Source organism: Neomonachus schauinslandi, chromosome 4, assembly GCF_002201575.2.
Source record: "Neomonachus schauinslandi chromosome 4, ASM220157v2, whole genome shotgun sequence".
Taxonomy (NCBI): domain Eukaryota; kingdom Metazoa; phylum Chordata; class Mammalia; order Carnivora; family Phocidae; genus Neomonachus; species Neomonachus schauinslandi.
The window spans coordinates 25,065,067-25,092,180 of record NC_058406.1 but is presented as its reverse complement, the minus strand read 5'-3'; the positions used below and the strand labels follow the sequence as shown (position 1 = coordinate 25,092,180).

Genomic DNA, 27,114 nt, shown 5'->3' with positions numbered 1-27,114 from the left:
TGCCCAGGCCTCAGTGGAGAAATCCCTCAATGAAACCCAAACTCCCGCCCCCACCCCACCCCCGCCCCTCAGGGCCCCACCCAACCTGGCCTTTGAAGCAACAGCCTCAGAGGCCTTTCTGTTGCTCACACGCTCCAGGCTGGCTGCCTTTGGGGGCCTTTGCACATGCTGCTCTTTACCACAGGAAGCTTCCTCCCACCTCTTGCTCCGCCCTGCTCTTCCCAGGGCTGGCACCTGCGAGTCTCGCCCCTTGCTTCCATGTCCCCTCCTTCCGGAGGGCCTCCCCGGCCACTCTCTGGAAAGCAGGTCCTCCATCTCAGCACGCTGCTGCCTTCAGCACAAGTGCCACCGCAGCTGATCATCTTTCCAGGAGTTTGTGCATGAGGGAGTGTTGCCCATGTCCAGAAACAACTGGAAAATGACACCCTGTCTGTCCTCGTCCCCATTATCTCCCCGCACCCAGCACAGGGAGGTGTTGAAACGAATGCAGTAAGGGGTCTGGCACTTCAGCCTCTGTCCTTCCGGCTGCCGAGCTGCATTGTTTCTGCCTGCAGAGGACCTCGGGCTCCCTCCTCCCGCTTTCCCCCTGCCGTTCTCTAGACCTCCTCAACACCAAGCCTTTGACTTTTGTCTGATTATCAGATCAGCTGAGCTGAGTGCAACGAGCTGGCATTTTTAATTCATGGTCTCAAAGATCAGCCCTTTCACCTTGTTATGATTCACATGTAAACTATTGATTACTGATAGGGCCTCTTGGGCACACACCTGGCTCCCGGCCACAGCCTCTTCCTTCCCGAGGCGCAGGCAGCATTCTCAGGGGAAAGAGCGAGAGCACCAAAGTTGGACTCAGACTATAATTATATAATGTAATTCTGGCTCACTCTCAAACCAGCCCTTGACCTTAGGCAAGTTATTCAACCTCTCTGAGCCTCCGGAGGATTTCTTTTTTAAAGATGGGAAGGATGTCACCTACAAAATAAAGATGCTCACGGGGGCTAAGTGGGACCACGAGAAAGTGCTTTGTACACGGTGGTTGTTATATAAACATGTTTCTTTTCATCTCTGTTCCATCTCCATATTCACTCTTCACAGCTTCCTAACAGACTGCTCCTCCTGGAATTTCATTCATTCATTCATTCATTCATGGATTCATGCACCCACTCCTTCAGTTATTCACCCTGTGGGACCTCAGTGGGTCTCTTAACTAAAAGGGGACGAAACCCAGACTCCTCTAGCTAATTCTGGGGCCTCATTATCTTCTCTCTCTCAGCCCAGCTCTATTGCCTATAACCTCCTGACGCCACTTGAACTCCATTGTGGGAATCACCTTTCTTCCTAGCCCCTTCACCTGCATGAGCAGGGGAGAAGCAGGGAGCCCAATGCAGGGTTCAATTCCAGAACCCTGGGATCACGACCCGAGCCGAAGGCAGACGCTTAACCGACTGAGCCACCCAGGCGCCCCTTGTCTCATGTTTATTAATGCAAAGAAAACACACTCCCTTTCATGCCGTACAAACTTCAAGTCTCATCTCCTCCCTCCTTCCCTGACAAGTCCAGCACCCGAGAACCTGTATTTTCTGAGAACGCGTCCAGCCGCACCACACAGCTTACCTCTTGGTCTGCTCCTGTGGTTGGTGCCAATTTCACAGTCCATCGAGTAACATGGAGAAAGCAGAGAAGGAAGGGGGCAGGTTGGCACAGCGGTGGGTATGCATGTTTGCTCTGCTTCCTGGGGAGCTCCTACTTCCTCTTTCCAATCAAGTGTGGGGCCCAAGGCTGCCAGTCTGTTTCCTGCTGAATTCATGGAATGGAAGCCCATCTGTCTTTACCCTGTCAGAAGCCCTCCGAGGGGATGCCTGCCAGGCAAACTAGAACCCACACAACTTCTGGTGTGGAGGACCTGCACCTCTATCTATAAAAGGGTTTGCTCGGGAAATCCAGAAGATTCACTTGAATCCTAGTAAAACTAATTGGTAACTGAAAAGAAACATGCACATACATCCAACGATAAATATGTAGCTAAAAATTAAATCTCATTCACAATGGAATAAAAAAGAATTTAATAAGAGGTATGCAAAAAGAAAAAATAACAAAGAAGAAAACCATGACACTTTACCAAGGTACCTGAACGAAGCCCTAAATGGGGTAAGATATCTATAGTGTTCCTGGCTGGGGAAAATAATGTACAGGTATCAGTTTGCCCAAATGAATCGATGCATGTGTGCAATTCCAATCAAAATATCAATGGGATTTTTTTGGAACTTGATAACTATAAAGTTCTCTCAAAGGATAAATTTGGGAAAATAGCTAAGAAATTTGGGGGAAACAATATGAAGGGGGATTTGCCCTAGAAGAATATGAAAATATGAAATATGAAAACAGAAGTAAGTTGCATGGGTGTGTTTGTGGTACCACCAGTGGCATCCATAGAGACCGAGGAGGGAGCCCTGGAGCTAAGGAAGGCGTCTGGAATCAGAGTCATGACGAAAATGACATTTCGAACCCATGAGGGGAGCCTGGATTATTCAGTGACAAATGTCTTCATTCCCTAGACATTCGTGAGCACCATCCAAAGTGTCAAGCACATCATAGGCACTGGGGCCCCCACTCATGAAAATTATCTTCTAGTTGGGGACACAGGTAGTAAATGAATAAACTAAGTATGGACTGCAGTAAATGCTCAGGAGGAAATAAACAGTATTTTGATAGTCAAAACAGGGGCAAGGCTACTTTAGACAGGTGGTGGGTGTCCGTTTGGAAACATAATGAACCTATACCTCAAAAAATAGAACTAACAAGTTCTGGGGAAATATTCAAGTTTGGTTTTTTAATCATTGTGGGAAGAAAAGGGTTTGCCCAAGCATAACATGACACCCAGTATCTTTTTTTCTAAGTTATCTCTTTAAAAAAAAAAAAAAAGATTTTATTTATTTGAGAGAGAGAGAGCACGAGCAGGGGGAGTGGCAGGCAGAGGAAGAAACAGGCTCCCCGCTGAGCAGAGAGCCCGATGTGGGGCTCGATCCCAGGACCCTGGGATCCTGACCTGAGCTGAAGGCAGACGCTTAACCGACTGAGCTCCGACACCAGTATCCTTAAGGGAAAAGATTAGCATATTTGTTACATAAAATGAGTAAGTCCAGGCGTGCCTGAGTGGCTCAGTCGGTTAAGTGTCTGACTCTTGATTTTGGCTCAGGTCATGATCTCAGGGTCCTGGGATCGAGCCCCACCCATGTCAGGCTCTGTGCTCAGCAAGGAATATGCTTGAGGATTCCTCTCCCTCTCCCTCTGCCCCTTTCCCCCACTTACATGCTCACGCACTCTCTCTCTCTCTCTCTCTCTGTCTAAAATAAATAAATAAATCTTTTAAAAAAATAAATAAGTCCAACACCAAAATAGACACCATAAACAAAATTTAAAGGGCAAAAAGACAGCAGATGCTAGGAGAAAATATTAGCAATATATAAGAGAGAAATCAAAATATATAAAAAATAAATAAAAATTATAATAGAATTATAACTAATTGTAAATTGAATTTTAAAAGACAACTCAGTTAAGACGGATAAAGGTTATGAAGATATATAAGTGGGCAATAAATATGTGCAAAGATATACAACATAACTAAATTATCTAAAAACACCAGTGAGATTCCATTTTGGTTTAGCAGATGGGCAAGTATTTTAATATAGAATATATTTACAACATTGTAATATCTGATGTTGATGAGGTGAAGTTTAGAGAGAAGAGTGACATTGATACTGTTTAGTGGGAATGTAAATTGATGCAATCACTTAAGAGAATAATTTAGCAGCATTTATAAAAGATTTTTAAGTGTATACCCATCCCCCCCCAAAATTCTTCCAACAGTCAACTGAAATATTAACAGAAATTGCAAAGCAATGTAAAGATAGGAAGGTTCTTTGCAGTCTTTTTTTTTTTTAAAGATTTTATTTATTTATTTGAGAGAGAGAGAATGAGAGAGAGAAAGCACATGGCGGGGGGGAGGGTCAGAGGGAGAAGCAGACTCCCCGCCGAGCAGGGAGCCCGATGCGGGACTCGATCCCAGGACTCCAGGATCATGACCTGAGCCGAAGGCAGTGGCTTAACCAACTGAGCCACCCAGGCGCCCTGTTCTTTGCAGTCTTATGTGAGATAGTGAAATATAACAATGTCCATTTTTGTAGGAAAAAAATGAAGTATATGTGTTATGTCCATAACAATCTTAAGTGAAAAAAGTGACTTAAAATTATGTAAAATATGGTCCCATTTGGAGAGGGGGTGGGGAATGCATGCACGCTGAAAGAAAGTCTGGAAGGATGTGCACCAAGACTAATACCAAGTAAAAAGCTTTAGAGAACAGATTGGTTTGTGTAAGAAAGGGACTTTTTAAAAAATTCAGTACAGCTATATATTGTCTTTTTCTGCCCTAAGCATGTCTTATTTTTATAATTTAAAAAGATATTTTTTAGGGATTTTATTTATTTGAGGGGGGAGGGGCAGAAGGAGAGGGAGAGGAGAAGCAGACTCCCCGCTGAGCACACCAAGCCAGCCACTGGGGGGCTCAACCCCAGGACCCAGAGATCAAGACCTCAGCTAAAACCAAGAGTCAGATGCTCAACCGACTGAGCCACTCAGGCGCCCCTCTAAAGATATTTTTAAAAGGAGATAGTGGTAAATGGATTGGCTTCTGGAACAGAAAAAGGGCATCAGTGGATAAACTGGTGAGATCCAAATGAAGCGTGGAGCTGAGTTCACAGTAATGCACCGAAGTCGGTTCCTCAGTTCTGACAAATTGCACCTGGGAAACATAAGACATAAGCAGTGGGAGAAATGGTGAGGGGTCTATGGGAATTCTCCATTTTAACTTTGCAACTTTTGTACAAGTCTAAAATTGTTCCAAAATAAAAATTTGATTAAGAGAGAGGCTGGTAGTCAATAGCTTTGGCAGCCAGAACCTCTTTGTCCTGGGAGAATTCAGGGTTCTTCCTCAGCTACCTTGCCCTGAGAGCTCTGTTTGTGGCCTGCAGGCACCCCCCGTCACATGGAAACCCTGCCTGGCCTCTTCAGATCCCCAGGGACTATCTAAGCCAAGCCTGTGTGTAGCCAGTATCCCAAGTTCTGCTCCTGGAAACCAAGATGTAGGCTCACCCCTCCCCCCCACCACAACTGGATCAGCCTCTCAAACCCCACAACACACCCCTTACCTTTACCCTCACGCCCCTTCTTCTAAGGCCCAGTTTCTTAGAGCAGATTTAGGTTCAGAGTAAAATTGAGACAAAGATGCAAAACTTTCCCGTTTGCCTCCTGCCCCACCATAGGCACAGCCTCCCCATTATCAACATCCCCAACCAGGGTGGGACATTTGTTACAAGTGATAAGCCTACACTGGCACATCGTTATCGCTCAAAGTCCATAATTTCCACTAGGGTTCACTCTGATGTCGTACATTCTATAGATTTGGACAAATGTATGATAACATGTATCTACCGTTACAGTATCCTAAGAGTGTTTCCACCCTAAAGACCCTTTGTGCTCCACTATTCATCCCTCCCACCCATCCAGCTCCTGGCAAGCAGGGTTTCATTTTTTTTTATACCATTTCCATAGTTTTGCTTTTTCCAAAATGTCATACAGGTGGAATCCTACAGTATGTGGCCTTTTCAGAATGTCTTCCGTCACTTAGTAGTATGCTTTCACGTTTCCTCCATGTCTTTTCATGCCTTTTTAGCTCATTTCCTTTTAGCACTGAATAATTCAATAATATTGTCTGGATGTACCACAGTTTATCCATTCACCTACTGAAGGACATCTTGGTTGCTTCCAAGTTTTGGCAATTATGAATACAACTGCTATAAATATCTGTGGGCAGGTCTTTGTGTGGACCTAAGTTTTCGAATCCTTTGGGTAAATACCAAGGAACATGAGGGCCAGATGGTATGGTAAGGAGAGTATGTTTACTTTTGTCAGAAATGGCGAAACTGTCTTCCAAAGTGGCCGCGCCATACTGCATTCCCACCAGCAGTGTGTGAAAGTTCCTGTTTCCCTCCCCCATCCGCGCTGGGTAGAGTCAGTGTTCTGGATTTAGGCCATTCTCATAGGCATGTAGTGGTATCTCATTGCTGTTTCCATTTGCATCTCCCTGATGACAGGACGTGGAGCATCTTTTCATGTGCTTATTCCCCATTTGTCTATCTTTCGTGAGGTGTCTGGTAAGGTCTTTGGCCCATTTTTTAATCAGGTAACGCTGATCTCTCTCTTACTTGTTTTCTTCTTGTTGAGTTTTAAGAATTCTTTATATATTTGAGGTAACAGTCCTTTATCAAATTGTGTCTTTTGAAAATATTTCCTCCCAGTCCACGGCTTGTCTGCTCATTTTCTTGACATTGCCTTTTGCAGAACCGAAATTTGTAATCTCAATGAAGCCCAGCTGATCGGTTGTTTTTTTCACAGATCATGCCTTTGGCGTCATATCTGAAAGTCTTCCCCACACCCAAGGTCGTGTAGGGTTTCTCCCACGTTGTCTTCTAGGAGTTTATAGTTTTATGTTTTCATTTAAGTCTGTGATCCAGTTTGAGTTAACTTTTATGAAGGGCCTCAAGTCTACAGCTAGATTCATTTTTTGCGTATGGGTATCCAGTAGCTACAGCACCCTTTGTTGAAAAGACCGTCTTCGCTCCCTGGTCAAAGATCAATTGACTGTATTTCTGTGGGTCTGTTTCTGAGTTCTCTATTCTGCTCCATTGATTTCTTTGCCTGTTCTTTTGCTGATACCACACTGCCTTGATTACTGCAGCTTTGTCTTAAGTCTTGACGTCGGGTAGTGTCAGTCTCCAGTCTCGTCCTTCGATATCGTGTAGTGGTTCTGGGGCTTTCTCCTCTCCATATGAAATTTAGAATCAGTTTGTCGATAGACACAAAATGACTTTCTGGGATTTTGACTGAGTGTATGCCTTCTCAGCATCCCCCTCACAATCTAGAATGATATGGATGTGGACTCAGGAAGAAGTCTGGGGACCGTTGTGTACAGTGAAGAGACCGGGGGTGGGGGGGCAGGGGCTTTGACAGTGGTAACATGAAGCTCATGATAATCAACAAGGTGCACAAAACCTGCCCCCCCTCACCCCCGTCCCTGCTGCTGGGGACCCCCAGTGGGAGGAGCAGGCCGGCTGGAAGCCATGAGGGTGCTGCTGGACACTGCTGTCCCTTCCTTCTGGCAAGTCTTTCTTGGGTTTCCCACCTTCCAGGGACCAGAAGCCCCTGGGAGGAAGGTGCTGAGCCCACAGTGACCGCCTTCTTTTCTCTCTGTTCAGGCTCCACTTCCTGGTGTTTGACACGGAGGAGGTCCACGACGTGCTGCGCATCTGGGACGGGCCCGTGGAGAGTGGGGTCCTGCTGAAGGAGCTCAGCGGAGCGGCCCTGCCCAGGGACCTGCACAGCACCTTCAACTCGGTCGTTCTGCAGTTCAGCACCGACTTCTTCACCAGCAAGCAGGGCTTTGCCATTCACTTCTCAGGTCTGTGCTCACTCCCTGCCCACCGCTGTCCATCTGTCCTGCGGCATCGCCCCGCTCCCTCCAGTCCCTCCTTTCCTCCAGGCCTCTCCTCTTGTAGAGAGAGTCACTGAGCAGCAGCTGTGTGCCTGGTACCTGGTTAGCACTTGTTCAAATATATGTGCTGAGCTTACTCTGCAGGGGAAGACAAGCAGCTTAAGAGACACTAACGTGCAGATTGATGAGTATCTGGGGAGAGAAATATAAACTATAATGTTCACCTTGGAGCATCAAGGAAGAAAGATATTCCAGAAAACACAATGCCCAAGCTCAGACCCGCGGGATGAGTAGTAGAAGTTACAGAAGGAAAGACCATGTTTCAAGCAGGGGGTAGCTGATGATGCTGTGGAGTGGGAGGTGCCACAGAGTAGGATTTGGGGGGCATCTGTGGATCCCTGTTAGATGAAAAAGAGAGAAAAGGGCACCGTAGGTGCAAAGAACGTGTGCACAAGTGCAGAGGCAGGATGAGAGGATCCAGAACATGCGGGCTGAAACTCGGGGAGCACGGAAGGAGGCACACAGGCCCCCGGTGATGGTGAGATGGGGCTTGGTTATGGACGAGCCGCTCTACGTGCCACACACTCTGGTTCTTAATCTAGTGTGGGTTTCAGGAAGGACCGAGAGCCAAACATGAATGATCTGAATTCGATTAATTATGTACTATAGTAGCCAATTATGGAGGAGCATGACAAAGAGCTACCAAAAATGGGCAGTGCTCACACATCCAAGTCCCAGTATTAGATAATTCATGTGTTGATCCTGCCTCCCCCTGTGATGCACCGTCTCATCTCCTCTGAAGTGCCTCTTCCATCACTCATCTCCCTGCATAAGTGACTGTGCCTCGGTTTATGCTTATGTTTATCATACAGCAGCTGTCTTCATTACCATGTCCTTACTCCACTGTGTGGGGGGAGGGGGGCGTTGCCATGGTGATTGCAGAGCGAGCCCATGTGGTACCCATGCCATGGCTTTGCCTCCGCAGTCTCCCCTCGTTGGTGTATTAACTAAGGGTGGTTGGGTATATTTCTGGTACCAGGTGGGCTGGAATGGTGTTACAGACCCTGCTTGTAGCCCTTGTGCGCATCTGTTTTCTCCATGGAGGCGACCATTCAATAGTCTGTAGGGCAGATGAGGGCCTCCAGGATTATGTTCCTTTATACCCATTAACTTGCCCGATTAACACTCATGCAAGCTTCTAGCCTGGCGAGGAAGAGCTCCTTGCAGGGTTCACTGGGAGTCTTCTTACTTGGAATCCTGGCACCCATTCACCCAGGGAGAGTCTCTGGGGACCCAGGGTAACGCTGATCTCATCCAAGATTAGGTCCCACCACGGGGCAACGAGGGAGTCATTTTCGATAAGCATTTCCCCACATCTGTTCCCTGGAGTTCCACAAACTGTTAACTGATGTTGCTGAAGAAAGAACTTTGCATGATCAAATAATGTTGAGAAGGTGCTTAGGTCAAGGCAAACCTAAAGAGGCTATCTGTAATTTGGGACCTCTGAGAACTTTTGGTATGCTAATTTAGCAGGTGAATTCAGAAGGTGTCTATCTAGTAGGTCACTGTTCCCAAACATATTTGACCATGGATGACTTTTTCCTAGACCATCTCAAGAGACTAGCATTTTATGGGACAGACTTTAGAGATTGCTGGGATAAGCTGTAAAGAATCCCCCAGCAGTGAGGAGAGTAGAATGCTAAAGAGACAGCTCAGTCCACTCTCTGGGGAAAGGAGTGTTATGAATAATTAAACCAGACATGTATTTTCTCTGACTGTGCCCAAGCTAATGGTTATGGCTTTAAAAAAAAAAAAAAAACCCTCTTAATTGCTCTGACAAATTCCCCCGTGGATTTGCATTATCTGACCTCCCATGCACCGTCAGCACGTCCACGTGGGACAGCATCCCTGGGCACTGTCGCAAACCTTGCCTTTGCTCAGCAGCTCAGGCTGCTTCCTCACGCATTGCCCAGCCTGTAGAAGTACTATTCATCCTTCAAGGTTCATGTCAGATGCCACTTCCTCCTCATCTCCCCATTCAGAATAAACTGCTGTGGCCCGTGGCACCCCGAGCACTTTACTTCAGTTTCTTCGGCACGTTGTCAGTCCCAGACACTCTGCCTTGTGTTGGAAGTGGCCACACCCTTGCCATTCCACAGACAGCTCTTAGAGAGTTGGGACCATGTCCTGCTGACCAGAACCGCCCCCACCATGGCATATGCATGCAGCAGGTGCTTACTCACTGCTTACTGGATAAGCAGGCACATGAACACATGCACACATGAACACATGGTTTTCTCTAATGTATGGGTGTCCTGAGGCAAGCCGCCCTGAGCATCACTTAGGTCCATGGAGAGGGGAGTAGGCTAAGCTACCTAGCCTGGGCTCCAGAAAGGCCGCGATGACCTGGCCCAGGGTCCAGGTGTAACCGAGGTTCAGGAAAGGTCACCTTGCCCTGTGGCTGTCATCAGTTAGTAAATACCAGGACTCCTCTATGGAAGGGCAAATGGCTCACCCCATGTTAACTTTATAGTGTGTGTTTGACAGGGGATTGTGCAGAAATGCCAGAGACGATTAGTGCAGGCTTGGCTTTATTAAGTAAACATGACTGTGTAACATCTAACATCCTGTCTGAAACACGTGGATCCAGCGTGTCCCTGAGGCTTTGCCAAGCAGCTCAAATTCAGGAGCATTAAAGAGGGAAGGTGGGAACAAAGAGAGTGAGGGGGACACTGAAGGAGAGGGAAGCATAGTTGCTGCTACCCGTTGAGCCGGCACCATGCTAAGCACTCTGCTATTAATTTTCAAGGAAGCCTTAGAGTATGGTGGCCATTATTAATCCATGCTGCAGACAGGGGCTCTGAGGCCCAGGGAGGTTTCTCATACAAGGTCATCTAGTTAATAAGCAGCAGAGACCGGATCAAAACCCCCATGTCTGATTCCCAGACCTAGGCTCTTCATCATTGCACTCTGTCTCCTCCTATATAAATAATTTTTCTGAGTATGGTCAGAACAGGGAGCTATTTTTCTTTCAGGGAATCATTTACATGTGTACAGTCACTATAAAGCTAGAGATGAAAGCTAAGTCTGTTTTTAATTGGGAAGGAAGAAGATTGATTCTTATTTGACTTTATAAATAAATTCAGTGTCAGATGATGATGATTTGTTCATTTATTCATTCAACAAATATTTACTGAGCATGGCTGCGTGCTGGGTAATGTTCTAGGCCCTGGGGATGCAGTTGGAAGCAAAACAGCCGAGGTCTTGGTTCCCACGGAGATGCACAAGTGATAGCATACGATAAAGAGGCAAACGAATTAGCAAGAGTATTACAGATTGTGCAATGAAAATAACAAAACAGGATAATGTGACCAAATCGGTGGAAGGGGGTCAAGGGATGAGCCCAGAAGAAGGTGGTCAAATAGGCCTGTCTGAGGAGGTGATTCAGGAGCTGAAAACTGAATGACAATATGGAGCTGGCTTAGGAAGGTCTGTGGCACCACTGTTCCAGGCGGAAGGACCAGCAGGTGCAAATGCCCTGAGGGTGGGGGGGAAGCAGGGAGGGACCTGAGCTTGCTGTGCTGGGAGAATTTACAGTTGTGGCTGGAGTATAGTAGAGCATATGTAAACAGATGAGCATGCCTGTATTCTGGTAAAACTTTATTTACAAGAACAGGCATAGAGCCAGGTCTGACTGTGGGCCCTAGTTTATCGCGTGTATTGCTATTGGGTATGCGGTATCAGATGCTGTAACTCCAGACTTGTTCACACAATCTTAGATCTTATAGTTGGTGATATTGGTGTGTACAGTTGCCCTGGGCTGGGGCTTCTCGAGCTTTTCCACTGAAGTCCGCCTCAGAGCAGAAGAGAGTAAATGTATCTCCCCCTGCCAATCTGGAGGCTGTAGGAGGCTACAGTCTCTTTTAGGCTTCATGTTTTTGCTGAAGAACTCAGGTGAATTTTACATTCTACTCCACAATAAATTCATTTGGTTTTGTGCATGCTATTTTTCCCAAAATTTGGGGGCAGGGGGAATCTGACCCTCCAAGCAAATGAATGTTACGGATCCTGTGGCCTCCGGTGCCTCCTGTCCCCGGGGCCCACTGACCACAGTCCGGAGGATGACAGGTTGCCGCTGCCCCGATTCTTTCTCTGGACTTTCTCTTCTGTCATTTCCTTCGCTCACAATGCATCTGCTCCTTCATTCACTCATTCATTCTTTTATTCATTTACTCCTTCCCTCCATCATTCATCTGACATTCACTTTTAAAGCACACACAGTCCATCTTACACTAAGTTAGGTATCAGACTGCAAACATCTCCCACATTCCTGAGGTTTTTGAATGTTTACATACATCTCGGCTACGAATGTTTATTTTGAACTCTACTTTGTCACCTGCTACAAACATCAGACTTTCCTCCGGTTTCAGTCTGATGGGTCGCTGGGCGTTTGCCGCGCAAGAGAGGGCGTGGTCTCCACCTGACTGCAGTTCTCCCTCTGCCTTCAGTGCCCCTGCTCGGCCTGCAGGCAGACCAGCTCCCAGCCCGCTGGCAGACCCTGCTTGTCTGCTTATCTATGCAGCAAGGCGGGTATCGTTAAATCGAACCCAACTCACTTCTTCTACAATCACAGCTCTGCAGTCACACCTAACTCATGGTATCTCATGACCGGTGGATGCCAGCGATGGTGAAGGTTCTGGTAGGGCTCTGATGGTGGTCCCCAGTGGTGGTGGAGGCAGTGACAGGAACGGGGGTGAGAACAGAAACGGTGGCCCTGTTGCCAGTGCTGCCAGTGGGAGGTGACAGAGATCATGGCCGTGACACTGGCAGCGGGCACGGTGATGACAGTGAGGCTGATGGGCTGGGAGCCTCATTGTCTGGCACTTGTTCTTCTGTTCCCTTGTCCCAGTGTCCACGGCCACGTCCTGCAACGACCCTGGGGTCCCACAGAACGGGAGCCGGAGTGGCGACAGTTGGGAAGCCGGAGATTCCACGGTGTTCCAGTGTGAGCCTGGCTATGTGCTGCAGGGGAGCGCGGAGATCAGCTGTGTGAAGATCGAGAACAGATTCTTCTGGCAGCCCAGCCCACCAACGTGCATCGGTACAAAGCAGCCGCAGGGTGAATCCTGCCCTCTGGGCCCCCCACTTGTGTGTTCCAGACCCCGTGGCCTAAGTGGTAGCTGCATCTGGAGGCTGGCCAGGAGCCTCGGAGCAGCTGAAAGTTGCAGAAAACCCGAAATTTACGCTGCTTTGCATGCATATGCGCACACACACACTCCCTCACATTCACACACTCACACTCTTTACACATGACAAATTCTTCACTCTCCAAAGTGGTCCCCAAAATGTCTAACCAGGCACATCTGCCTCTTTTCTCCGTGGCTCAGGCTATATAGGTTGGAATGAGGACAATGGGTCAGCTCGGGTAGGAAGGTCAGCAGGTTCCAAAATGCCCCTTCTGATACCTAAAAGCACGAGAAGGGCATCCACAGGCCTGGGTGTAAAGGGAAGAACCTTCCCCTTTCTCTTCTCAAGGAAATTATTGGTTACCTGGGTGTTAGATCTCTAGATCTGTCCTTACTCTTAAAATCTCCCCATTTGACCCATGCAGAAATGGAAGCTCTGTGACTTGCCCAAGGTCAGGTAGCTTGTAAGGTTTAGGGGGTGAATAATCCTGCTCCCCAGCTCCTTGAGCCTGGGAGGAGGAGGGAACTTGAAGGGAGAGAGAAATAGAAACATTCCAGGTGCTCATTGCCCTATGACCCTTTTTCTCAGGCCAAATACTGAATGCATTTATCTCCTGTGTCAACAATGGGTGTTAGAAGAGAAGCAGTAGCCACTGGGTCCCCTTACTGTGTGCTAGCCCCACACTGGACATTTTCTTACCCAGCCTCATTTAACTTTACCTACAGCTCTCTGAAATGAGCACCATTCCCTCATTTTACAGTTCAGGAAACCAAAACTCAGACACATTTGGATATCTTGCCCAAATCACAAAGCTAGGATATAGCCGTGCCAAGATTCATACCCACATCAGTCTGAAAGCAGAGCCTTGCAATTTCCTACTTCCCACGCTGGCTCCTGTGCCAGGGATGGGTTCCAGGGACTTCCCAAGACACAGCCCAGCAGCCTTCACCCTGGCGATGCCCTGCATGGTTTTCCACAAAGGCTCAGTGGGCGGCTCTCTCCAGGCATCCGAGGACTGGCCTTTGCCAGCCAAGCTCTCAGGCCTGCTGCTGAAGGTGAGACACTGAATCCTGTCTCTCAAAGGTGATTAGGAGTCAACTGGATTATGTGGTAGGAGCATGGTGAATATACAGCTGACAGGAAGTTGAGACCTGGCTTCCAGAAACAGCTCCGATCTCAGCTACATGGAGGAAAGAGTGTGGGGTCCTGAAGTAGACAGATCTGGGTTCAGATCCTGGCTCTGCCATTAACTAGTTCAGTGGCCTCAGGGGAACCACTCCATCTCTCTGAACCTCAGTTTCCTATTCTATTAAGTGAGAGTAAATATACTCACAGCATCATGGCGTGAGGACACAACTAACCCAAATCTCAAGAAATACTAATTTCCCTCCTTCCTTTTCTCTTTCCTTCTTTCCTTCCTTCCTTCCTTGCTCCCTCCCTCCCTCCCTTCTTTCCCTTCTTTGTTTTCTTCTCTCGAGTTTTTGGACTCACCTCCCTTCCCTGAACCGAAATCCTACCTGGGCAATGGAATTATTCTGGTGAGGCCCAGGAGGGAATCAGATGACCTCTGAGGCCCCTTCCAAAGTTAACATTCTCTAGGGCTGTGATTCCTTAGCCTTCTCCTACAGAAAAGCAGGTCCTGAGACAAGACTGGCCCAGGTGGAGGCGGGGGGGCGCGCACAGTGTTAAGCTGTTGAGAGCAATAAATGTGCAGTGAGCAGGGCAAAGAGGTTAATTCAGCTTTCATTACCCATTCTTCTGTACTCAGCTTGGGGAAACGTTCCTCAGGCAACAAAATGAATGTCTTTGTCTCTTCTCTCAAACAGTCTGGAAATCCCAGTGACAAGCCCCTATTTCCAGCTCCCTTGGCAGTCTGCCATGACTGGTCTGACTGGCCTTGATATCCCTTCATTATAGGGAGGAAGCAAAGGGAGAAAACAAGTATTTATTGAGCGTCATCCCCATGATAGGCACTGGGCTAGACATTTTAGCTGCATTCTCGCAAATGGAATCATCAGATGGTAAGTTTAGAGCTCAGGTTCTGGTTTGCAACTACCGACCGAGTCTGGTGGCTTCACCACAACAAGCTGTGTGGCCTTAGGCAAATTACTGAATCTCCCTGGGCCTCATTTTCCTCCCCTGTAAAATAGGGGCATTAGGAGTACCTAGCTCACCGGGCTGTTCTGAGGAGGAAAGAAGTTCATGCTGTAAAGTGCCTAGGACCACGTCTGGCTCACGGTGAACACGGTGTGTGTTAGAAGTTATTATTGTTGTTACTCTTTTTTTATTATTATTTATTTTATATTATTTATTATTGTTGTTACTCTTTTTTATTATTATTTATTTTATTATTATTTATTTTATTTTATTATTATTTATTTTATTTATTTTATAGAAGTGGAGGCTCAGAGAGATGGGAGAGCTTGCCCAAACTCACAGCTAGTAAGCGGCACAGTCAGAATTGGAACCCAGGACTATGTAACTTCGAGTTCAGTGGCCTTTCTCACACCTCTCGTCCCTCGGGACTGCCCGGCCACTGCTTGGCCATCTGGGGTGACCAGCTGCCTGCTGCCACCCCTTCCTGGGCTTCCATGATTTGTAAGCTCCAGCCTGGGCCCGCAGGCCAGAGCCCACCCTCTGTTCCTGACTCACAGTAGGGAGGGGACAGGGCGTGACCCTGGGTGTGGGGCAAGCGCCCTGGATTGGGAGCGACACCTGGCTTCTAGTTCCCACCTGGCTTCCCGACCCCGGTGAATACCTGCTGAAAGGACCAGGTGATGCTGGGATGTTGCCAAGGCCTCATTTGGTCTCCTGCAGCTCGGCTGTCCTGCTGCCTAGTGCCAGGGCCTAGAAAGGGAAGGTGTACCCCTCCATCAGCCCCGAGCAGCAGGAGCGCTCCTGCTGGCGAAGTCGCTAGGATTCTGGCAGGCCTTGACACACAAATGGCAGAGGGTGATGAAGCCCTTGTTGGGGTCCTGAGTGGGAAGCAGATGCCCAAATGTCCGATGCCAGGGAACCATCTGGAAGGGAACTGCTCCAGGACAGAGGCCTAGAACCCAAACCACAAGCACTTTGGGGGTAGGGGCAGTTTCAGAAACAGCCAGGCTCACCCCCATCCCTGGCTAACTTAAGGGAAGAAACCCCTGAGCCACAGAGAAAGCTCACGCCCTGTGGCCTTTGCCCTCATGGAGGCGGCACTGTGCCCCCTTAGGAAGGTTCCCAGGGAGCTGGGACTGCCCACATGACCCCGGCTGCCTCAGACCGTTGCTAGGGTCGGGCCACTCTCGGAGCACGGGACAGTGGGGCCTGTTGTGCGAAGTGCAAGGTTTTATCCCGATCGTACAGGCCTCCAGCGTGTCGCATTGGTGTAACCCTCTTCAACAAGAGGGCGCGGGGGAGAAGCGAGCCAGACACTAAGCAGACCTGGTGCAGGGAACCGTCCTTGCTCGCTGAAGCTCTCCCAGAGGGGGCTGCTCCTCTTCTCCCCCACCCGTGATTCCGAGCCGAATGGAAGAGTGCAAAAGTGCTGCCCTTTCGAGCCAGACGGATGAAGGTTGAGTCTCAGAGTGACTCTGGGCGGGTCTTTCAACTCCCTGAACCCTGGGCTCCTCGGTTCTAAGCCAGGAAGGAGAATCCATAGCTCACTGAGTGGTTACGAGACGTAAATGAGATGAGGTATCTAGAATGCTGTGTGTCATGTCGGACCTACAATAAGGGCCCCCTTGAGTGTTCCTGGTGTTCCAGTTGGGACTTGGGATATATTTTCCATGGGGCAGGGGGCAAATCCACTACTCTCGTGATCACTCAGGCTTTATGTTCGGCCATGTTGGGGCTTTTGCGGCCCAGCCCGAAGCCTGCTGTTTCTTAAAAAGACCCGGTGGGCATTGACTGAGCCCTCGGAGGCTTACCCTGGGTGAAAGCTACAGCGTGAGGCAATAAAGCTCAGCTCTGCGACAAGCGAGTGGCTACTCTCGAGTTGGGTCTTGGATATGCCCTTGGCTCCCACCTCCGTGTCCAGTCTCGGATTTTCTGGCCTGTCCTTGAACGGCTTTCCCTGCTCCTATGGGCCCCCTGCTGACCTACTTGACTTCAACCTCCAATGGCGCCCTGTGGGGTTTCTCAGACCACGCTATATTGATAGTCTCTACCATCTTTCCTGTTGACGACCCCATACACTTTCCAGCCCCCGCTTTACCAGACCCCACAGCTACAGGGCAGTGGCCCAGCCATTTAGGGGAGAACCTGACTCAGGATCTGGGAAGTGCCCCAGCAGGCTCCGGGTAAGCCGCTTGCTGCATCACCAGCCACTTGCCCCCTCCCTGCCCATTAAAAGGTACGTCCTCAGGGGGGTGGCGTGGGGACCACCATGGACGAATGGAGCTCTGTCATATCTCCATCCAAGTGAGGTGCACACGCTGTCTTAGACAAAGTCTTCTGGAAACTTGGAAAGTATCTGCAGCTCCAGGCAGATGCCGAGAACATTGATAGGAAGGAGGCCAGCCGCGCTTGGCAGGTAAACGTGGCTGTGTTCTTCACACCTCCTGATGGTGGGCGCACTGGAACTCGGGATCAACACCCACAAAGCTCACCTGGAAACTGGACGTGAGGCTGTGGAAGGAAACCATGTAGTTCAAATGTCTAAAAGATGAAGGAGTGTCAACTATTTCCAAATATTGACTATTTACCATATGCCAAATGCTTTAACAGACCTCTCCAACATCTTTACTACCATCTCTGAGAGAAATAGTACCTCTTCCTGCAATAGGGAAAGGATGCTGAAGTCCAGAGAGGTTAGGTAAATTCCGTAAGGTCACACGGCCAGGAAGTGGTGGGGCCAGGTAGTTTGGTTTTGTTTCTAATAATTTATTGAGGTGAAATTCACATAACATAAAATTCACCTTTTTAAAATGAATGATTCAGTGGCATTTGTTACATTCACAATGTTATGCAACCACCACCTCTGTTCTAAAACATACCCGTCACTTTGAGGTAAAACCCTGTATCCATTACATCCCACCCTCCTCTTGGCCCCTAGAGTCAGGTTTTCACTCAGGTCTGCCAGACCCAGTACCTCCTCCACTGTGCCTGCCAGCACCCAGGGCTGACCTTTGTCTTCCTCTCTCCCCAGCGCCCTGTGGGGGAGACCTGACGGGACCATCAGGCGTCATTCTGTCGCCAAATTACCCAGAACCCTACCCACCAGGCAAGGAGTGTGACTGGAAAGTGACCGTCTCTCCGGACTACGTCATCGCCCTGGTATTTAACATGTATGTACCTTTCCCCCGGGTGGGAGACGAGGGGCTCAGAGCAACTAGGGGCTTTAGACCAGGGTCTCCAGGTGAGTGCACACAGGTCCGCTGGGAGCAGATGAAGGAGCCCGAAGGAGGGAAACTAGCGTCTATTGGATGTCTCCTGGTGCCCTGCGCTGTACTCAGCAGCCTCACCCGCATTATCTTATTTAATCCCTATGATTGATGAAGTGGCTATTATTCTTTCTTTCTACCCTTCTTTCTTTCTATCTTTCGTTCTTTCTATCTATCTATCTCTGAAGATGTTGAGATTCAGAAAGCAGGGCCTTGCTGGATCCTTTTCCCACTGCTCCGCTGTGTTTCTCCCCTCTGCTGTCACCGGGCTCCTTCCCTCACGCTCCCTAGTGTGCGAACAGGCTCAGGTTTTTCTCAGGTCCTCCCCAATCCAGCTCCTGCATTGCCTCCTTTATCCCTTTAGAGGCAAACTCTTCAAAAGAATCATCTCTGCTTGTGTCTACTTCCTCGCCCCCTGTTCGCTCTCAGACCACTGATAGCTGGGTTCTGCCTCCATGGTTCCGCCAGCAAGTCCTCTGATAAAAGACACCAGCGACTTCCTGGTCACCACGCAAAATGACACTTCCCATGTTTTATCCCGCTGCACCTCTCGATCACTCCCTCCATCTGTACCCTTCTTTTTCTCCTTGGTTTCTGTGAAGTTACTCCCCTCTGGTTCTCCAGCTTCTTCTGTGACTTTACAGCTTCCTCGTCATACCCCCCTTCCTTGGCCAGGCTCTGTCGCCTTTTCTCTTCTCATCCACACTTCCTTCCCAGGCCAGCTCATCTGCTCCAATGGCTTCACCTTCGTCTCATAAACTGGAGACTCCACACTACCACAGCCCAGACTGCCTTCTGAGCTGCAGGCTCTCCTATCCAACTGTTGGGGGTCTGGTGCCTGCAGGCGCCACAAATGCAACACTTACACACTTAAGCCTATGACTCCCTCCCCTCCCCAGAAGAGCTCTCTTCTGACCCCTGGGGAGTGCCGCCATCATGCACCTGCCCTGCTGCTTCCGTTAGTGAGCAAGGTGTGGAACCTCTGCTGCCTTAACAAACCTCACATTTTCCCCTCTTCTCCAGCCTTCCAGCCACTATGTTGGTTGAAACTCTTGTTACTTCCCATCCAAACTACTACCATAGTCTCCTGACTGGTTCCTCTGCCCCCATCTTCCTCCCATGCCAACCTCTTCTTAAGTTAGCCGTGGAAGTGATCTTGTCATGTGAAAATGCTAAAATAACCACCTCATCTTTCATTGGAACATATGATAACGTGCTACTCAGCGATAAAAAGGAATGAATGACTGATACATGCAACATGGCTGAATCTCAAAAATACCACACTGAGCGAAAGAAAACAGACCCAAAAAAGTCCATAATGTATGATTCCACTTGTACGAAATTTTAGGATCAGCGAAATGAATCTATGATGATAAAAATATGTTCAGTGGTGGCTTCTGGGGGTGGTGAAGATTGACTGGGAAGGGGAGCACTTGGGGATGGTGGGAATGTCCTGGGTCTTGCTATGCATGTATCAAAACCCATAGGGTGATACACTTAAGAGCTGATCATTTCATGGGGTATAACTTATACCTCAATTTGAAAACAAACACACAAACAACTCGATCTCTTATTTTAAAATCCTGTCATGGCTTCCTCTTCCCTATAAAGTCAGAACTTTGGTTTTTCAGTCCAAGCAATCTGGCCCCTGCCTACCCCTCCACTCTGTCCCCACTGCCCCGTCATAACCCCTGAGCTCCAGCCAGACTGAACTGCTCACAGCTTCAAGACTACTCCTTGCCCCTGTGACTTTGCCTCTGCTTCTCCCTTCATGGAGACTTCCTTTTCCCTCCTTGTCCAACTACTGGGGGGGTCTCTGCATCTCCCAAAACTTGACACCAGCTTGGCCTCCATGAAAGTTTCATTCCCTCCTCCCCGAGGAACTTTGTGTTGTGATCCCATGTGCCTGTACAGACTTTATACTTTGCGTTGTTGTCTTCACATCCGTCGCTTCCTTCAGCCCCATCGCCATCTTGAAGAAGGTGTGGCGTCTGACATATGCCTGTGTCCTGAGCACCTTGCACCATGCCTGGCATATTGAGAGTGCTCAGACGAAATGTGATGACTGAAGGAAGACAGGGACAGACAGAAGGCAGTTAGAAAGTGGTGGAGCCGTAATCTGACCAAGACTGACTCCCTCCAAGACACTTCCCTGGTGACTTTTGCAAGAGCAGGTGGTTGGAAGCAGAGTTATAAGAGCAAGAACACCACACCACCCAGCGGTGGTGGTGTGCCTTTGCAGGTGACCCCAGTGTGAGGGTGCCGTGGAAGAAGGAGGCCAGTATACATCTGGCTCCCCCACACACACACCCCGGATCCCAGGGGCTCCACATTCTTGCCAGTCTTGGCATTTTCCATCATTTTCACTCTAGCCAATCCAGTGGGATCGATGATATTCAAGAACTCTAATATCCAGTTTGCCAATTTTTTAATTCAGTTTTTTTCCCACATGAGGGTCAAGATAACTAAGAAAGAGGCACGCTCATGGGCGCCAGGAGCGGGGTGATAGCAGAATCTGTGAAGAGCTGGGAACTGGCGCAGGGATGAGGGGATGGAGCCAGGTTCTTCATGAGATTAGACCCCTCCCTGCCTAGGAATGGCCCCCTGGGTGACTCTTTCCCTCCTGGAAATGGAGGTGCAGAAGAACACAATCTAAAGACCATCGGAGGCAGATAAGAGAGCTCAATATATAGAATTGGCAACTTGTTTTCCCTTCTGTGCAGAGTATAGTGAATACAGACAACAGTACTGTACTATAATCCTCAAACTTGTTAAGAGACTAGATCTTAGTTATTCCAACCACTAGAAAGACGTGATACCTGTGTGCGATGTGATAAAGGAGCTAGTTTTCACCACTGTGGCAATCATATTACAGTATAAAATGTATCCAATCAACATGTTGCACAACTTAAATTTACACAATATTAAATGTCAAATGTATTTCAATTAAAAATATATTTTTTTTGTTTTTTCCAGAAAGAGGGTGTTGGGTTTTGAGCTCTAGCTTTCTGGGCACTGACTGTAGGGCCGGTCTCCTCTGCCCCCAGGCCTGGCTTATCCATCTCCAGGCCCGACTGGGAGGCCGTCGGGGCTTCCCCTCTCCATCCCACCAGGAAGTGTCAGGAGTTGGGCACCGGTGGGGTGGAGGGCTCACTGTGTGGGAGGCCCCCCTCCCTCGGTTGAGCCTGTTTTGACCTTAGTGGGGTGGGGGCGGGATGTTTTTGTTCCCCAGCTTTAACTTGGAGCCTGGCTATGACTTCCTCCATATCTACGACGGACGGGACTCCCTTAGCCCTCTCATAGGAAGCTTCTATGGCTCCCAGCTCCCAGGCCGCATTGAGAGCAGTAGCAACAGCCTCTTCCTCGCCTTCCGCAGTGACGCGTCCGTGAGCAGTGCGGGCTTCGTCATCGACTACACAGGTAGGGCCCTGGTGGCCGAGAGCCAGCCCGAGCCGGCAGAGGGGTGGGGTCACCGGCAGAGCCCCTGCCCTCCCTGTGGCCCTCAAGGTGGCTTAGCCTTTCCCTCCCATGTGCCCCGGCACTGTCCTTGCACCTCATTTCTATTTCCATATCCCTGCTCCTCTCCTGTCCTTTTCCTGTGACGGTCAGCCCTTGCAAGCCCAAGCAGAGGGGTCAAAGCAGGCCTCAGCACATTTTTCCTTAAAGGCCCAGAGAGTCCGTATTTTCGGCTCGTGAGGCATTCGATCTGTGTCTCAACCACCCAGGGCTTCCACTGCCGCCCTCAAGCGGCCCAGGACAAACTATAGAGGAATGGGCACGGCCGTGTTCCCATAAACATCTCCTTACAAACAAACAGGCCTCGCTCCCTGCCCGGTCGAGAGCCTAGACCGTCAGATTAACGGCATCCCGGGCTCATGTTTGCCACTTCACAGCTGTGTGGCCTTGGGCGAGTTACTGAACCTCTCAAACCCTCCATTCCTTCATCGTAAAACGATGGTAGACTGATCCCTGCCTCACAGACACGTCGTGAGGATCCGTGACCCTGTGCTTCGGAGCCCTTAGTCCGGCACCTGGCACATAGCAGGTGCTCCATAATGTTCCAACAGCAAGAGTAAGAGAGGCTCCAGGCTCCCAGCCATTCCGAGTGCTTTTACCCTGTTATTCTCTGTGTGATCTTTTCTTCTTCCCTAATTATCCCGGACACCATCATCCAAATCCTAGCTCCACTTCTTGCTTGATTTGTGCGCTTGGCAAGTTATTATCTCTTGGAACCCATTCCTCCGTCTATAAAGTGGTGGTAATAATAATTATGCTGCAGAAGGTTAAAATTAAAAGATATTATACACATACATATTATATGTAGGAGTACAATACCCAGTAGGTGCTAAACACTCTACGGATACTCTAGAAATGATTGATTTTGTTACTGTTGCTCTAACCCAAGTTCACCCGAGCCTCCTCAGCCTGTGTGGACAAATGGGGTCATATTACCCGTTAAAATTAAAAAGTTTCTGACTCATTTCCTCCACTTGCATAGTGTCGGACCTCAGCAACCTTTTAAAGGGTTCCTTAATTAAATATTTCTGGCAACTGCTGGGAATGTCTCACATACACTCGCAAATAATACCAATCATAACAATAGCTAACGTAGCATCTACCACCTGCCAGCACAGTCCTAAGTACTACTCCACATCCATCAACACATCGAAATCCTCGAAATTGCCGACCGCCTGCCCTTTGCCAGATACAGTTCTAGAAGATACTTAGTGCACAAAGTAGAGAAGGTTTTGCCGTGGTCTTCTCTCCCCGTGGGGCTGGCCTGGGTAGTGTATATTTTGCCATCCTCTCTTCCTCCAGATACCTGCCACTCAATAAACCTCCTGTCCCCAAACCCTACTGCTTACACTGGTATCAGAACAAATAAGGTCACATAGCGTGGAATTCTAAGAGAGGCATGACTTGGGACTTAGACTCAGCCCGGGACTGTTGCTCCACCACCGCCGTCCCCACTGCCATATTATCATCTTCACTTTTCTTACTGCTCCCCTCTTCCATCACACCCACAGAAGTACCCTAAGTGACCTGCCCCCGCGCCCTTCTGTCGCAGCCTTGCAGAATGGCACCCTGTGTCACACCCACACTCAAGTGGCTGAGCTCGACCGGAAAAAGTCACACAAACATGGCACTTGGAGCCACCACAAGTGATGGCTTTTAGCCCTGGCCAAGCATTAGCAACCGCCTTAGCCACCTCCAGCTTGTCCCTGCTGGGGTCTTCTCCCTGGTGGAGATTCCAGAATGTCACCCCAGAGGTCATCCCTCCAGCCCCTTCACAAGAGGACTTCAGCTCATCATCCCTGGATACAGTAAGCTCCTGGGTTCACGGCATCCTGGCCACAGCCACCTCTCCCCAAGTCCCTTCCCCTGAAGCCACGGGCCAGAGCCACACTTACAGGCCCTCTTTCCCAAAGAAGCCCTTTGCACTTTCAGCTATTGGTCCAAGACCGCATCTGCAGGGGTCCCTAGCTCTGAAACACAGCCCCAGGGAATAAGGCCTGCCAGGCAGCCATCTGAGCCAGCCGAGTGACTGAAGGAGGCCAATTACTGGGGAGAGGGGAGAGGCGATGCCCGCCCATGCACTCTCCACCACCTTGTTGGCGTCTGTGGTTCAAGCACTAAGATAAATGTTCCTGTTTGGGGCGGGAGGTTCCTGGTGAGGCCTGAGGCATCCTTCCTTCCTTCCTTCCTTCCTTCCTTCCTTCCTTCCTTCTCAGATGGCACACTCCCTAATATCAGTCATCCCTCTCCTATGGCCCCGGCCTCTGGTCAGGCAGCCCATTTCGTGGGACCCAGGGACCCTCTGCCTTGCCCCCATGGTCTCCTTCTCCCCATCCCAGGATCCCTGGATTCCTGGAATGGGTCTACTCTGCTACTGAATCCCATGGCCTCAATGATATCCCCGCCAATATCCCCTCAATGTCTTTACGGGGTGGCCTTCATCACTTATTAACTGTATGACCTTAAGCAAGTCCCTTACATTCTCTGAGCATCCCTGCCTCACCCAACAAAGAGGAACAGCGCAGTGCATGAAAGAGCTGGTGTGGGGGTAGGAAAGAGGCACAGCCCCCAGCACAGGGCCCAACGCCAGGAGCTACCTGGCGCACACTTTGATCCACCTTCTCCATCCGTTGCCTTCTTTCCTGTGAAATGGATATTTCATGTGTTCTGCTCTCGTTTGGAAGAGAGAAGAGTTTGGAATCCTCCTCATGGGGCTAGCCCCATCGAATGCAGTACAGTTTTCTGTTTACTGAAGATATAAAGTGTGAGATGATGTTTTGCACACACATGAGTGTGAAATATTTATAACATGAATATTTGTGGTGTGTGTGTGTATATGTGTCCTATTTATGTCTCCAATCCATGGCAAAGAATTGAGACACTGTGCTCCGCGAGTCCATAGAACACCATACATTGAGAGGTAGCCCACTAAGGACCAGCACACTGAGGCAGGTCTGGATCCTTAGGAAGAGAAGAATTGGCCGCATCCATGTAGATGCCATCCTGTGTCCAGAGGCAGAATGCTGTCTTGTCTTTTAGAGAGATCCAGGGCTCCTCTAAGGCTGAGTATCTGGGTCTCCTGGGAGCTGTGGCTTCAAGCGTCCTGGTTTGGGAAGTAAGGGGAGTGATGTAGAGAGATGTTGCCAGACTCCGCTGGGCTTAGTCCAGTGAAAACCACTCTCTGAGGTCAACCCCTCCTCTGACCACAGGCACATAGACCAGGGGCCTTTCCCCACAACCTGCCAAATTCCCAGGTGGGAAACAAAAACCAGGTGGTCGCAGCTGAGTCAGGGGTCATTTAGTTTCACATCAAGAGACCCACTCAGACCAACTTCAACAAAAAAGGGGGTAATTTATTATAAAAATGCAAAAAACAAAACATGTTCAAACCAACTTGAGACAAAAACTTCCTTATAAGAAAATTAATGGCCAAACTAATTTAAGCTAAAAGGGGTTCTATATCTTAATACACATAGTACACATAATAAAAACTCCCTGTCACTTAACACAAAAAGGGAACATATTTTTAAAATATAAGAGCTCAAGGGCAGGAAGCATAAACTTCCAAGGGACTGAAATCAGGAAGGAAGAATCAAAGGTTGAGATTACCTCCTGTCTCCAGGACCACTTGGTCTCCTCCCTGCTTCTTCCTGAGGATCTGCTACATTCTCCTCTCTCTGCAGATGCATGTTCATTGCTTACCCTAGGACAAGTGTGGCCGTCTCACTCTTGACTCTGAATCACTTCCCAGTCTGGGTCCCAATTCCAGATCCAAAGGACCTTCAGACTGACCAGGCTTAAGGCAAGCATCCAGTGAACAATGTCATGGAATTAGGCTTTTTCATTAGGGCCAAGGGCAGATCATGCAGTTTTACTCTTTTGTTCACTCAATAAATATTTATTTAGCACCTTCTATATGCCTGACACTGTTATAGGGGCTGAGAACAAAGCGGGAAGCAAAACAAAATTCCTGCCTCCATGGACTTCACATCCTCCTGACAACTAGATGGATAGACATTTCTGCCACCAAAGAGATCTTGAAGGCTCACCTACTTATAAGGCAGTAATGGGCGAGTTTGTAGGTGTCTCTGTCCAGTTGCTCCTGGAAGGTGGTTGTGGTGTCTGAGTCATTCTAGGCAGGTCTTCTAGATGATTCTGAATGCAATCATGTCATTTGTGGACTTCTATAAGACCATGCTCTGAGGCATTCTCATCTGAATTCAGCCACCTGAGTAGCTTTACCCTTTGCTAGAAGGAAATAGAGGGGATAAGAAGGATCCTGGTTTTTGGATACAGTTACTAAAGTGAGACTCAGAGAGACTTAGTGTCTTTCTCCAAGCCAAAAACATCAGAAGAATGGGTGCATGGTTGGGGGGACTTTTGTTGTCATCTTCCGGAAGGTGAGGTGGTCTCCTCCTGGGCAGGGACAGGCTAGGATGCCCATGCATGAGTGTAGAGACCATTCATTCATTCAACAAATGCTTATTGAGCTCCCACTTCCTGCCATGCCCTATGCTGAATATGGAGGCTACCGCGGTGAGCACAGTGGTCACGGCCCCCACCCTAAGGTAACATAAAGGTGAGTGAGGGAAACAGACAATACGTAAGTAGACCAACAAGGAGTAAGAAGCAGAAGTTAGGAAAGAGAAAGCTGCTGTGAGAAAGAAATATGGGGAGTCAACTACAGAATGGCAGTTGGTGAAGGTGAGGACCTCGCCCAGTGGGTGATATTTAAACAGAGGCCTAAAGGTTGAGAAGAAGCCCGCTGTGCAAGAACGGGGCTGGGCAAGTGTTGCAGACAGAGGGAGTTTGAAGAAGTCCAGAAGAAGAGTTTGAAGCCTGCATTAGAGAATCTGAAATAACTCAGGAAAGGCCAAGGTCAGCTTCTACCAGAAGGTACTAAAAAGTACCTATTTTCTCTTTCGAGCCCTTGGACGTGACACTATGGGCCAAGGAGTTACAACCAGATTTCCACACCTGCTACCGCTACCACCACCCACGACCCACCACTGCCGTGGGGTCTTTCTTCTGGAAATTCAAAATGGAAACATGTCATGGTTGCCATTTTAAAAGTAGCACGTGTTTGTTGGAAAAATTCAAACAATATAGAAGCACATAAGATGTACTCTAAAAACGTAACACCTCCCATTACTACCATCCCCTGAAGTACCATTATTAATGGTTTGTTATCTCATTCGAGATATTTTATGTAAATATAAAGTAGTGTAAATTCTATAACAAGGGTTAGCAAACTTTTTCTGTAAGGGACCAATCAATAAATAGTTAGGGTTGGCAGGCCAGACGATCTCTGTTACATCTGCTCAGCATTGCTGTTGTAATGCTAAAACAGCCATGGGCAGTATTTAAAAATACAGGCATGGCTGTGTTCCAACAAAACTTTATACAAAGACAGGCAGTGAGACTGTGGGCTATAGTTTGCTGATCTCTGTTCTGTGCGAGTAGAGATCACACCATATGTATTAATCTGTCATAGGGGTTTGTTTT

General features: G+C 48.6%; 1 protein-coding gene across 1 annotated transcript in view; it reads left to right on the top strand.

The window, feature by feature from the left end:
• CSMD2 (CUB and Sushi multiple domains 2) overlaps window positions 1-27,114 on the top strand; it is a 621,951-nt gene that overhangs the window by 436,829 nt on the left and 158,008 nt on the right. Inside the window, exons 26-29 of the mRNA XM_044913827.1 lie at window positions 7,308-7,510; window positions 12,453-12,644; window positions 17,859-17,997; window positions 21,326-21,513. Of these exons, the coding sequence (XP_044769762.1) occupies window positions 7,308-7,510; window positions 12,453-12,644; window positions 17,859-17,997; window positions 21,326-21,513 (722 nt within the window). The remainder of the gene's footprint in view (window positions 1-7,307; window positions 7,511-12,452; window positions 12,645-17,858; window positions 17,998-21,325; window positions 21,514-27,114) is intronic.